Raw genomic sequence first — 13,589 nt, 5'->3', positions numbered from 1 at the left:
CATACATAAAGTATATGCAACTTTCGGCCGATTTTCGAATCGCCTTCACCTTCCGCTGTCCCCCTCATCTCACCGCAGATCAAATACCGCACGATGCTCGAACGGGGCATTTGATTTGCGCGCGGAGCGGTGAGGGGGACAACGGAAGGCGGAGGCGATTCGAAAATCGGCCGAAAGTTACATACAATTTATAAATGTTCACTTTGGCACTTTTAATTAATAATATATCAGTTACTTTACATGTAACATTTGATTCAAAATTTTTTATATTTTAGTAGTTATGCACCCTCCAAAAATGGACATTGGTGGCTCGGGATAAGAGACTTGTCTTTCAGTTTTTGAATACGGCCGGAGACATTACCGCGTCTCCTGACAAAATTAATATCGTATAGTTCTTGATTTGCATATTAGATTTATAACAGTAATATTAAATTTTAAATTCTGTATTTCTATATTGTTATAAATTGTATATAGATATCAAGCGACGCGGTAGCGTCTCGACGCCAAGTACATAAAAATTATAATCGCTTGATTTGATTGCTTGACCCGTGAACGTCATTGCATATATTCATGTCACTGCCAAATTCGTTACTACTAGCTTTATTTGGAGTTTTGACATGTACAAACTTTAGATTAAAACTACTGAGAAATTAAAAGCTTAATTAAAAATCTAAACACTTTTATTATATATAATATCATCGGTATCTTTCGATTGCGACCAGTTTGAATAATATTTTGGTGCAGCCGAGATCTGGAAACCGAGTTCCGAAAAGGGACCATTTTAAGACCCGGGCACACCAAGTTTTTTCTTCACTATAATCCAGTTGATAATTTTAGTCACTTTCGATCTGTCTTATGTGTCTTGCGTAATGAAATACTTGGTTAATTACATTTATTTCATATTCATTATTGATTAAGCAGTTTAATACCATTTTTATGCACTTGGTGTATATATTTTTCTTTTTTAAAAAAAGAGTATAAACTGTTTTCAAAAAACAAAATTTTTCTTTTTTGCGCTTTCAATTAAATCTCTAAACATAAATATTTTATAATTGGAATAAGTTAAGAACATTATTATGAGATTATTTGTCAATTTTTGAAGTATTATCGATTAATAATAATTAATTTATATAATTATTACAAGGTTATTACATACATTTTGAATGAAGATATTGAAAAAAAGATACTCATAAAAAATATCAAATAAAAGAATCTCTTCACAGCTATTACCATAATTCGATGCATGATTGAACGCATCTTCATTGGTTAAGCTCAATAAATAATGCATCACGTAGTGTTACGTAAATCATCGGGTGATGTAGATGTCACGTACAAGGCGGACGTGAAATTCAATGTAATGGGAGCGCAGGCGAATCTGGTTGCATCGCGGCGCCCGAATACGATGCATTCCGCTCCGCAATTACGGACTTGATACGTATATCTATCGCGTGATGTATTAATATCGATCATTTAATTTCCTACAGTGTTAAGAAGACGGAGCCAAGAACTTCCGGCGCACTAGCGCGTGTTTACCGGTGCGCTTGAACGACCGAAACGCCTGACGCGCGTTACTCTTCATCCGGGGTGAGAAATCGCCCGGCCTCGACTTCCGTTGCAAGGTGCACGGAAGAAAGAGCGATTTACGAGAAATCGCGGTCGACTGCTTCACCTGAGAAGAGAACACTCAGGAAGTCTTTGAATATTATGAGGGGATACTCATCTATTTATACTTGGTACATAAATATGAAAAATTAAATCGTGAAATTTAAACACACAGAAAGAAAACATACATGTGAACTATTTCATTGCTTGGGTAACGTTTATATTGTCAAAAATGCAATATTTGTGAAATTTTTATGTTTTCTATGGAGAAAAAAATTAAGAAAAGACAAAATAAAAGTAAGAAAGAGAGAGGTACAACATAATATAATGTATGTTACAACATAATAATGTATAAGGAAATATATATAATATATTAGAATTTTTCAATGTAATAGAGTCTATCACGAGCGACTTTATCAAAATTCTGCGAAAGAGAGAAAGTATGTAAGTAATATATGTATTTTCTTTCTATATATCATACTATCTCACTTGCTGTCTCACTCTACAATTTTAATTAAAATTATAGAATAAGTCGATATAGGTTAAAAAGATAATATACAGAAAAGAATACATATATCCTTCTCTTTTACAGGATGTTAGATAATAAAATGCTTCGTGGCTAAACTTTGTTATAGTTTCTAATATCTTGAATATTTAAATTCCAATATATAGGTATAATTATTGACACTGTATTTATGTATATTAATATATATACCTAGCAAACAAGTGGACGTTATATGTCATCATTTTGACGTCAAATGACGTTAAAAATGTCATTTTGACGTCAAAATGATGACAAACAGTGTCAGTTTGTTTGTGAATATATACATATATGTGTATGTGTGTATATAAAATAAACAAGTGTAAAAGAATGCATCATTTATACAGTATCGACATTTCCGATGATAAAAATGTCGATAAAGTTCAAATTTTTGAGAGCACATGTGGAATCTAAAATTTGTGAACGTTCCTCAACATCTTTAAATTTTCAATATCATATCTAGAACCAATCCAATATCATGTGGATTTCTGAAAGTTTGATCTTCCATTTAAGATATTTCATAAACTATCCTGGGTAATCAATATATTATGGAATGCGAAACGTAAATCGATATAAATTGTAACGTGGTGCATCTCGTACACGGTCGAGAAAAGGACAGTAGCATTCACCGAACAAACGCAATAACGATAAATATACGAACAATAACGGCCAAGTAGGCAATTCGATACACTTTGTCAACATGATACGGTGAGTACACTTTACGCGAATGTAAACAAATCACACGAATTACATAGCACAAATATTTCCGTCGGCCGTGCCGTGTACCGCGAACAACAAACACCGTTTCGTCCGCCGTCGTTGAGAATGACGAGAGGAAGCGAATGCACATCAGAAGCGAGAGAAGGTAAAAAGGGATACGCGACGTTGACCGGGACTCGTTCGGTTGTCAATATCGAAAATTAGAAATTCGGAGCAGGCAGCGGGTTCCAGGTTCGTTCTCTCGATCCACGTTGGTGTGCCCGGCCACATTGACGAGATCCTACCCCCGTCAACCCCCGACTATCGCTCGCGGATGCAGGCTCCGAAAACATTCCGTGATCGTACAGTGACCGTCGACGCTCTTGCTGCACATAAATCAAACAATATCGATCACGTGTTTACTTTGCCGTCTCTCCGCAGCTACCATTACTATGTCACCGCGCGGCAATATATCCAGAGGGAGCATGTACGTGTACATACGTGCACACCAACGCGCGAGCTTGTCGTGACGGTTCCGGGGGACGATCTCGGGGAAAATTCGCGGGAAATGCACGATTTATAGAGTAACGTATGCGCATCTGTATGTGCGTGTACGGACAAGTACGCTCGGTCGCAATCTATCGAAGAGCTGCCACTATCGTTACCGTCGTCGCTAACGTAGGAAAATGTCAAATTGAAAAATTAAGTTAGCCGAATAAACGACGGAGAGCACGAGCGTGCACGTTAAATTCACGGCGATTCATTCGATTTCTAGCGGTAAATTACTAAACGGTTTTCGACGCCCCGAATTGCTTGGCCGCGCGGAAACACCGTCGATTAGGTAAACCCGCCCGTCGGCTATCGATGAAGTGAATGATAGAGTCCATTCTATCTTTAACTTTGAAACTGGCGATGTAGTCGTTTACGCTACGTCAGGAATTTTGAATAGCTCAAATATTTACATTTACATATTGCACGTTTTATTTCTTCTTGATACAATTGTTTTTATATTAAAATATGTAAACAATAAAATGGAACACATAAAACTGATTATGGAATTTAGCAATGTTATATCATATTTCTGAGGCAACAATTTTCAACTGTTGCTCTTCACTCCCTTTTCCGCGCATTTTTATTATCGTTCTATACGTTCTTCGTTTCTCTCGCTTTTCTCTCTCTCTCTCTCTCTCTCTCTCTCTCTCTCTCTCTCTCTCTCTCTCTCTCTCTTTCGCTTTTTATATCAGTTGCAGCAGTTTTTCACTGCATACTAGTACTTCAGAGGAATTTGCATGTCCGTTTATTGGCTGCATGCCGAGTACACGCAACCATCCGCTAGATTTATACTCTGTACGCGTGCGCATGCGAGAGCGATTTTGCAGTTTTGCTCGCGAATATGAAGGTGCCGGTGGGAATCGAACAAGTTTCGCCACGGACGCCTTCGAGCGTATTCCACGTATGACGCAGTTCATGTTTATCAGGAACTACCCGAAAAGTTTCCCGCAGGCTGCGCGCGTTGATTGCTTCGCGAGGAATTGCGCATGAGATGTCGACATGTTCTCTGAAAATTTCCACCTTTCGATGGATTCCAAAGTTTTGCTTGTCGCAATTTTTGAACCGCACATTTACGTTGCGGCTAAAAATTTGATCAGATATATTTTGATAACTTCTACTAGTATAATATCCTTTTATTGCAAATTTATTACATAATTAAAAATTTATTCAGGGTTAATTGCACAAATATATTAATTTTCAAATAAAATATATGCAAAATGATTAAATCATTTAACGCAAATTAATATATTTACAAAATTCATTGATACTAAATTGAACTAAAACATAAAATTAAAAGTATAAATATAGAGAGGTAACAATAATTTTAACCAGTTCCTTCCAATTATTTTAATATTATTAAAAGCATTCTAAATCTTTTATAAAGTATTTTAGTCTTTTATAAAATATTCCTGCTTCATTTGTTCCGTCTTTCATGACTGCCATAAAATGATCGCGCTGCACTCCGGTATCTGCCATCGCTTTTCATCCAACGGATCGACCTTATGGCAGCGCGAATATTCGTCTGGTTCTCAGGAAGATCGCGCCATAAAGCACGAGGGATGATCCAGTGCGGCGAAGGGTAGGCGGAAGTGCAATGGTGAGAGAATGCGCCAGCTAGTCGGTAAGAGCCGCGCCTTTCGACTGAATATATGGCCACGAAGGAAAAAGGCGTCGTTACTGGAGGCTCATTAACGTGAACTACCCCCAAGACACCCCTAGCAACACCTTCGGTCCTTGGGGGGGGGGGGGGAGAGAGTGGGCAGTTTTCGCGTTGCAAAGAGGCGTACTGAGCTCCAATACTAATTAGCTGCCGTCTCTTCGAGTGGACTGTTCGCCTGTACCACCCTATTTTACCCCTTTTCACCCTCCAATATCTTCGTTTGCTTTTTTACTTTTTTCTTACTTCCCCATCTACTTGGATCTAACCTAAACCCAGCCGTTTCCCAGACTCTTTGTGACCTCCTTATTTTTCCTTTGTCTTCTTATATAAACGTAATACCAGTTTAGTTCCTGAATATATACTTATAAAATATATCTAAGTTACGTATCAAAATGCTCATGAATGAAATAAATAATTTTTTAAATTAATTTTAAAAAGATTAATAAACTATTAAATTATATAACAAAGTTATATAAAGTTGGAGAGTTAAATACTACAATTAAACTTGTCTAGTTTTCATAAGTAGGGACTATAAAAGCAATCATATAACTTTCTACACCTTATAATAATATCATCATTTATGTATAATAAGTACGTATTAATTTTATATACTACAATATATGAACTTCCATTGCCAGTTGGAATGAGAAAATCGAATGATTTGAAAACAATTCTAAATACTATCTTACAAGAAAAGATAATTTATGAAAGAAAATATGTATTTATCTATTTATTTATTTATTATCCATTTACAACAAAAATAATTTTATTTTATATTTTACAATATGTATTATAATCTACGTATATTCAAATTTTATCGAGAAATTATATATTTTCTTTTATTATCTCGTTATTCCATTAATCTTATCTTTTTTCATTCTTTGCTCTTAATCATTTCTGAATATCCAAACATAATTTCGTTTCCTTCAAAACGTTATCATCCTCTCCATTTTCTTCGCTAATTCAATTTGTTCTTATCTCTTGTGTTCTGTTGTTCGAGTCCTGCTGCGAACGTCTAATCGAACCTATCTCAACAACCTCACTTCCTCAAACAGCTTCGTTAAATTCCGCCTCTCCGCTCTCTTCTTCACACCGCTCCTCTCCTCCTCCTCGCAACCTCAATCTTCCGTACATCTTCTTTCAAGGCTGCTTCGCTTCCTTTTTCACTTCTAATCCAAACTTAACTCCCTTCACTTGAGTTTTCTCCTATCTCTCGTTCACGCCTACCCCACGCTTCTTATTTCAGTAATCGAACGGTGCAATAGATAGTGGCTAACAATTCGCCCGGAGCCACTTCGTTAAAAGAGAAACGCCGTTTGTTTCGGCGCCGTTGGTCCACTGTCCTTTTTAGAGAGAATTCCGCGAGAATTTGGATTCTTGCCACGCCTAAGTGTCTTCCGCTGAGGCAACGGAAATTCGTTCGATCGCCCGACATTAGTCTCGCCTCGTTTCGACAGCTCGTTCGAATGATGTACGATCCCTTCTGAATTACAATCTTTGCTCCGCGAAGTCTTGTATTCATTGAGATTCTAATTTTACAAAATTAAATTTTTGGGCAATTTAATAATTATTTTTTAAGGATGTGATAAACGTTTAAATAACGTGTTTCTACTCTTGATACATAATAACTCTCCTGTACTTCACCTTGACTCTCCATGTACCAAAATAATGACGTGACTGAAATTGTCTATCAGGTTACCGGTCGAGCGTTTACAAAGTGTCAATTACAAAGTCTATTTTCGAAAATCAACGTGTCGTCGATGATGGTACCTGTTCGCTAACACGTAGATTTTCACGGAAAATTCAACGTTGAAATTACCGATAAAATTTGTTACAAAACATTACTCAAACAACATGTCCTAATAAAGCGTCAATTTGTTTGCGCGTGAAATTCGATTTAATTTATTATCATGAGCGAGCTTTCCTCGTTAGAGAGAAGAGGAGACAACTATACTACGACCGACTCGGAAGAGCCACGGGCGGGAAAGAGAGCGGATCGTGAGAGAATGGAGGGTGAAGCGACCAGGGGTGAAAGCGGCCGATAGGGTATTCAAGTAATGACGACGATAACGACGGCGACGATAATCAACGCCCAACGCACCCGTGTCGAACGCGTTTCGCCGCACTAACAGCGATGACGAACGATGCCGGGCGGCCATTAAATTGATACCACCTGCTAATTGGTACCTCCAATTTCTATCGCTCGGTATACCGACTACCCCGCGATAAAATAATCGCGCGGCATGCCTCCAGGCCGATATTGCTGCGCCCGCGAAATAATTCGCATGCTGCGGGGACTGTCTGACAATTTCGCGAGTACGTCATAGCGGTGATCAATGTGGCAACACCACTGCAGTCTTCGTCGGATGGATTTCGCTAATGTTCTAGCGTGCGTATTCTAGTGTGACGTGCCTCTCGCTGCATTTGCGCACAGATGATACGCGTTTGCAGTTTCTGTTTGAGAAATGAAGAGATGAGAGATGAGAAACGATTTACCTACTACAATACGTTAATGGTAATTATTAGTAGTAATGCTGATCTTATTTGAAAATGATTATTATAAAATTAGCACAATATTATTAATGTAAAGGATTCGTTATTTCGTAATGTCTTGTAATAAACATTTACTTCAATATTATTTATACTTTTATCTAATAGTATCCCTTATACAGAAATCCACTTTAATATTCGACAATTTGATATTGATAGATAATGATTAATTATTTTCTTGAATATCCATATAATAATGTACTTTTTAAACAATAATTCTTTATATTTAACTGTTATCGGAGTTATTTGAAGAATTATTGTTAAAAAGCATGTGGATATTTAATCATATAAGTAATTATAAAATGTCAATTTTTAAAAAGTCTTTTTAAACTTCTAACATGAAACAAGTATTTTTTAAATATATTTCTTAATGAAATGAATAATACACGTTCGCGCGCGCACAAAACACATAAATTTACAAGCATAAGTTGTAAAACCTTTAGGTATTTTTTTGACGTACGATACGTTGGCATGTACGAAAGCACAATGTGTCAGTACCATCATTAAAAATTGACGCGTAAATGGATTATGTCAAAGTCTTCAAACGGCTTTCCCTCTTTATGCTTTCCCCTCTTTTATTTCACTTGTGTCAGTCGATATTGTCGTGCGTCTGTTAGTTCGCGCCAGAGACAAAACCGACCGGATACAAACTGTCTCGGCCAAATTGATCGACATGCCTGACTGCGTCCCGAGATCCCACGAAAACTTGAGAAAACAAGAGAAAGAAACGGAGAATTGAGCTGTAACACGGCACGTCGACCAACTTGTGCAAAAGTGCAACTACTTGTATATTGAGACTCCCGTAAATAGAATTTATCTTCGGTTCGTACACCCGCGATAGGATACATTCACATTTTTGGTGAACCTTCGTCTGTTCAAAAAAATCTTTTACATTGTCAGAGATTACAATAACTTTTTAAGAAATCCTTATAATGACTTCGTAGTCTTTGATTTTTTTAAATACAATATTAAAGGACTATTCGAGTCAAACGCTGGTTGTATAAAAATTGAACAATATTACAAAAATAAAAAATTACATTAAATCTAAACATACATTTTGATTTTTAATCTAGACATTTCCAATGGTTATCAAAATAAAACACAAAATACAAAATTATCAATATATAATTATACTATTGAATATCCAGAATAGCTTTTTTAACTGTTCTCTTAATTCTCTTTATAATGTTATATGAATACATTGAATAAATCTTAGATCAGTTACAAAATATCGTGCAGAATTAGCGGACATCCGGTTATATATGGGTCCAAAACCATATACAATATGACAGTATTTGAAATTCATGTATTCAAATGTAGGTACTGCATCGCTGAAATCTGCCAAATTCACACACTCATTTTATTCCATCAACTAGCTTCAACAATTTAAAATTTTTTATTTTATACAACCTTTTTCCTTAAAATACAATATAAGACTAATTTTTGAAGGCGAAAAAACATTTTATTTACATCAATTGTAAAAGAAAAAAAAACAAGAGAGCAAAAAGGGTAACAGTTTATGGAAACATTTTCGCGATAATAAAACGGATTCGGAAAAGAAATTGTCATATTTTACATCTTAAATTTCCTATTACTTATTTCAATAACAACAAATCCATATCAATCGAAGAACATTATATAAAAGGATGACCAAAAGAATATTTTGGAAAGAAGTACGAGATTGACGGCTATATTGGTTCTGCTTTCAATACGTTCGATTTTACGCTGCACTATATCCGCTTTTAGATGTATGCGCTTACAATCTGCCTGTATTCGATCACGAATTAAAGGGAAATCGAGATTGCTGATCTCAAACGTTGCGCACGGGATCATATAGCCGTACAAAGAGACGCATTCTCAGAGCACTTTTAGGTTGACCTAAGCAGAAAATGGTAGATCTTCATGACGGCGACGAAAGGTCAAAGCCACTGAAAGCTCGCTTACCGCCTGGCAAATTGTGCTTGAAGATGTTTTATATATCTCCTAGCTCTCCGTCGTAAGCTTGCACTCTCCCTTTTTCTCTTGCCGGATATTCCTGTAGGATGTAAAGGAAACAAGCAAAAAGTTTGCAGAGGAGCATACGAGGGAGATGCTGCCCCGTCTCGTTCCTTTCGCTATTCGTACGCTCTGATTTCTAAGCTGGCGCAACATTGTGAGCGCCGTCCTTTCTTGCCTCGTAATTCCTCTTGCCTGTGGTAGGAAGAACGAAGTGTTCTTGTGCTTGGAAATTGTGGGACGAATTTGGTTATCTCGCTGCAGATTGCGTCGATTGTTCTTAGAGACGTGTCGTGTGAAAATTTTAGTCTAATTTTAGATAGTTTGACTTTGACGATAAGACGATTAAAAGCTAGTACTTGTAGAAGAGTCTATCTTCAACTTTCAAGAATGCATACGATGGAGCACTTGAATATAAAATTTTTTACAAATTAAATATATCTATTAAATATATATGTTATAATAATAAATAATATTTATTATTAATTTATTACTATTATTTATTTTTTAGTAAAACAAACACTATAAAGATATTATAGTTTTACGTAAAATATACATTTTTATTGTTGATAAAATATTTTTTTCTTTTTTACCTTTCTAATAATTAGAAATCTTTAATATCTCTCACAAAGAGAAAAAGACGACACCGTCTACCGTTTTAATTTAATTGTGTATGCGTCTTACATCTACACGTTGTGGTCAGTCAGTTATATAGTATTATATTTAATTAAAAATTATTAACAATACAATCATAAGCAATTTAATATATTGAAAGTAACCCATTTGTCATATCGGCATAATAATCGCCATAATAAAGTGAAACGATAACACTTCGAACATGTAATATTCTTACTCTCGGAATCTGAGTTACAAGAGTTCGGATTTGTTACAAATGACTGTGATCCCAAAAGGTTAAATATAACAGCTGCAGGATATTTAATTTTCCTTGAATTGTTATTTATTATATATCTATTGTGTGTGAAATACACAATAGATATATAATAAAGGCGTGAAACAATAACTATGAAGGAGACAAGAGAGATAGATGGATAGATAGATAGATAGATAGATAGAGAAAGAGAGAGAGGTGTGAATGATAAAATAAATGAATAGATAAAATAAATGTACAGGCATGTGTGAGTGTTTTTTAAATTCATACTTATGAGCCTCCGATTTCTTGCTTTCTGTTTTTTAAACGGAAAAATTACGATCAGTTTTCGTCGGAATTTTAAATAATTTTCATTACAACATTCTTAAACTTAGAAATTTCTTAGATCTAAAAATATTAGAATTTAATATTATTGATATACTAATTGATAATTTATGTAGACAAGATATATTTTATAATTTCTAATTTAAAATATTCTTTGAGAGACTTACCCATCGATATCTTATGTTCGCTACTTTGTGATCTATAGAGTGTCACATAATTATAAATTTTATATTTTATATATACAATAAATTAATCGAAAATAAAATCTATTAATTACAAAAAAGCAATAATTAATCAACTATACTTTTTAGGATAGTTACGAAATGCTACATTTGCAGCACTTATCTAACAACTTTTTTAAATTATACATTACGTAAATACAGTTTTTATTACAAATAGGAAATATTTAGAGTGTTATTTCAATTGAAATAAAACGTGTATCTTACATGTACACATATTTTATAGATAGATATATGTATTTAATGAAAGAGATAAGGTATTATCTGATAATATTTCTGTATCTTACAGACATACATTTTATATCAGAATATTTTGTGAAGAATTGGCGCGATGGATAGTAAAATTGTGAAATATCTCCTTTTCCAAGCAATAGATTCCAGAACGGCCCAAGAGCAATAATAGAAAATAGGATAAGTTCGATTCTTATATATATATATATATATATTTATACATATATATATATACATTTATAGCATGTTGGATCAAAAGACCGACCCTTTATCAACCGCTTAATATCCAGAATTTCACAAACTCTATCCAATGTCTCGCGCGAAAGGATCATGTCATTTTAAAATCAAGGCGATTTCCAAAAAGATGCGATGGGGAATAATTAATAAAAGCGGTGAAGAGAGCATCTTCTGTTCGGAAAGAACATATACGTTTAACGATCCGTCGTTGCTAAGGAAGTCCAATAGCGAGTCGAGAGAGACGCCGAGGATGTCTTGTAGGTGTGCTAGTCAAAGGCACGTACTTCTATAATTGTTGGGGTGGCTCGGAGACAACCTTTAACGGCTGTCTCAAATACTACCCCTGTGAGCCTGGGGAGACCTAATACGTTTTTCCAATCCGACCGTTATACGTGTGCCATTGCTATCGATTAAACAGTACCAATGTTGCGTCGACTAGAAACGTTTGGAGGGATTCGAGCAATTCAATAAAATGATTCGCCACAATCGTCTGACAAAATTTACTTCGGATTGGGGAACCTTTATTTTATATTAAACTCATATATGGCATCACTTTAAGAGGAATGCGCCGTATAATTTACAATTGAATGAAATAAAGATTGAAATCGTTCAGCAATTTATGTATGCGATAGTATTATACATTTTTATTCGATATGCTAGAGACGAATGGAGACAGTTACAAAATTGAAAAATTTTATTTGTTTCTAATGAAAATAGAAAATACTAGATTTGCTTATAAAATTAAAACTCTCTTAATAGAGCAATTTAAATCTTAGCATAATATCTGAAATATATACAGCTCATATCTTTTGATATTACCACGATAATTATAGCGTGATAATCCACAAAATCCGAAAGGTTAAACCGCGGAAACCGTTTATTATCGTGCTTAATAGGCGGTGTTGTAAACCACGAAAATGTAATACCTCATTTGTAATGCCATACACGCTGACATGTATGCGCCAAGCTGCGACAAATTTCAGATTACACTGCAATTTTGATGTAACGGTGTGGTAATTCTGTTATTATCACAGGCAGCGTGCTTGATCGATCAACAATTGACGATGGAATCGATCGAACGGAATATTTATTGCAACACGGACCGACAATATTTAACATTTGCGCGGACGAAATGTTACACATTACGCGTGTTTGTGCAGGAAGCATTATAACAATGGGCGGACAAACCGTCCACGCATTATATGCCTATGCGGTCGCACGAAAGTTATTGTTAAATTTGAAATATTTTCTACAACGACAAACTGACAGTTAAACTGACGGAAATGGACGTCGCTTTTTAAACCGACTCGGACAGCAGTATCAGGAGTTAATGACGGACGACATAATTGATCAAATAAATGGATAGTTGGATGCTGATTAACCGAGAGTCGATTAATCGTGCTATCGACTAATTGCCGTCGTCTGATGAATTGAGGGAGACTAGATCCGATCGGTCTTCTCTTGCCACTCTATTTCGATTACATAAAACATATTTCCCAAAAATATCTAATGTAATAGTGGAAGATTTAATCTTCGATTAAAATTGAATTGTGTATAACAGAAAAATTTTATCGAATTTTAAAAATATATATAAGTTAAACATTTTTTCTTAAAAGGTGTTTACTTATAGCCTTTTTTGACATTAAATTAAACTTGTTGCAACTTCAATATAATAATATTTTCCTAAAACAATGGGAGTGCAATTACAATAATCGCATCAATTATTCAAGTAGGCAAATCGATGGTCGGAACTCGAGCAGATGGAGTCTAATCGAGCATTCACTTTGCTTGTAGATCTCCTGGATACGTAAGAGGGATTTGCATATCCTGACGTCATCGACCTTCGCTTACACGGGGGACGCAAGATTTTCCGTTAAGCATCCCGAATCATCCGACGAATGGACGCTGAGGATCGAATACATCCAACCACGGGACGCTGGGATTTATGAATGCCAGGTTAACACCGAGCCAAAAATGAACTTAGCCTTCATGTTAAAAGTCGAAGGTAAAATCAAGGTCGTAAAGTCTTTAGAATGTCGTCAGATAACCCTTTTACGGATCGCTTATAAT

General features: G+C 35.4%; 1 protein-coding gene across 1 annotated transcript in view; it reads left to right on the top strand.

Moving 5' to 3' along the window:
* LOC108777207 (hemicentin-1) overlaps positions 1-13,589 on the top strand; it is a 58,211-nt gene that overhangs the window by 16,070 nt on the left and 28,552 nt on the right. The window contains exon 2 of the mRNA XM_018544032.1: positions 13,314-13,524. Within this exon, the coding sequence (XP_018399534.1) occupies positions 13,314-13,524 (211 nt within the window). The remainder of the gene's footprint in view (positions 1-13,313; positions 13,525-13,589) is intronic.

The sequence above is a fragment of the Cyphomyrmex costatus genome, unplaced genomic scaffold, assembly GCF_001594065.2.
Source record: "Cyphomyrmex costatus isolate MS0001 unplaced genomic scaffold, Ccosl1.0 scaffold415, whole genome shotgun sequence".
In the NCBI taxonomy this organism is placed as follows: domain Eukaryota; kingdom Metazoa; phylum Arthropoda; class Insecta; order Hymenoptera; family Formicidae; genus Cyphomyrmex; species Cyphomyrmex costatus.
Note: the sequence above shows the minus strand (reverse complement) of the source record. Positions and strands in the feature narration are given on the sequence as shown.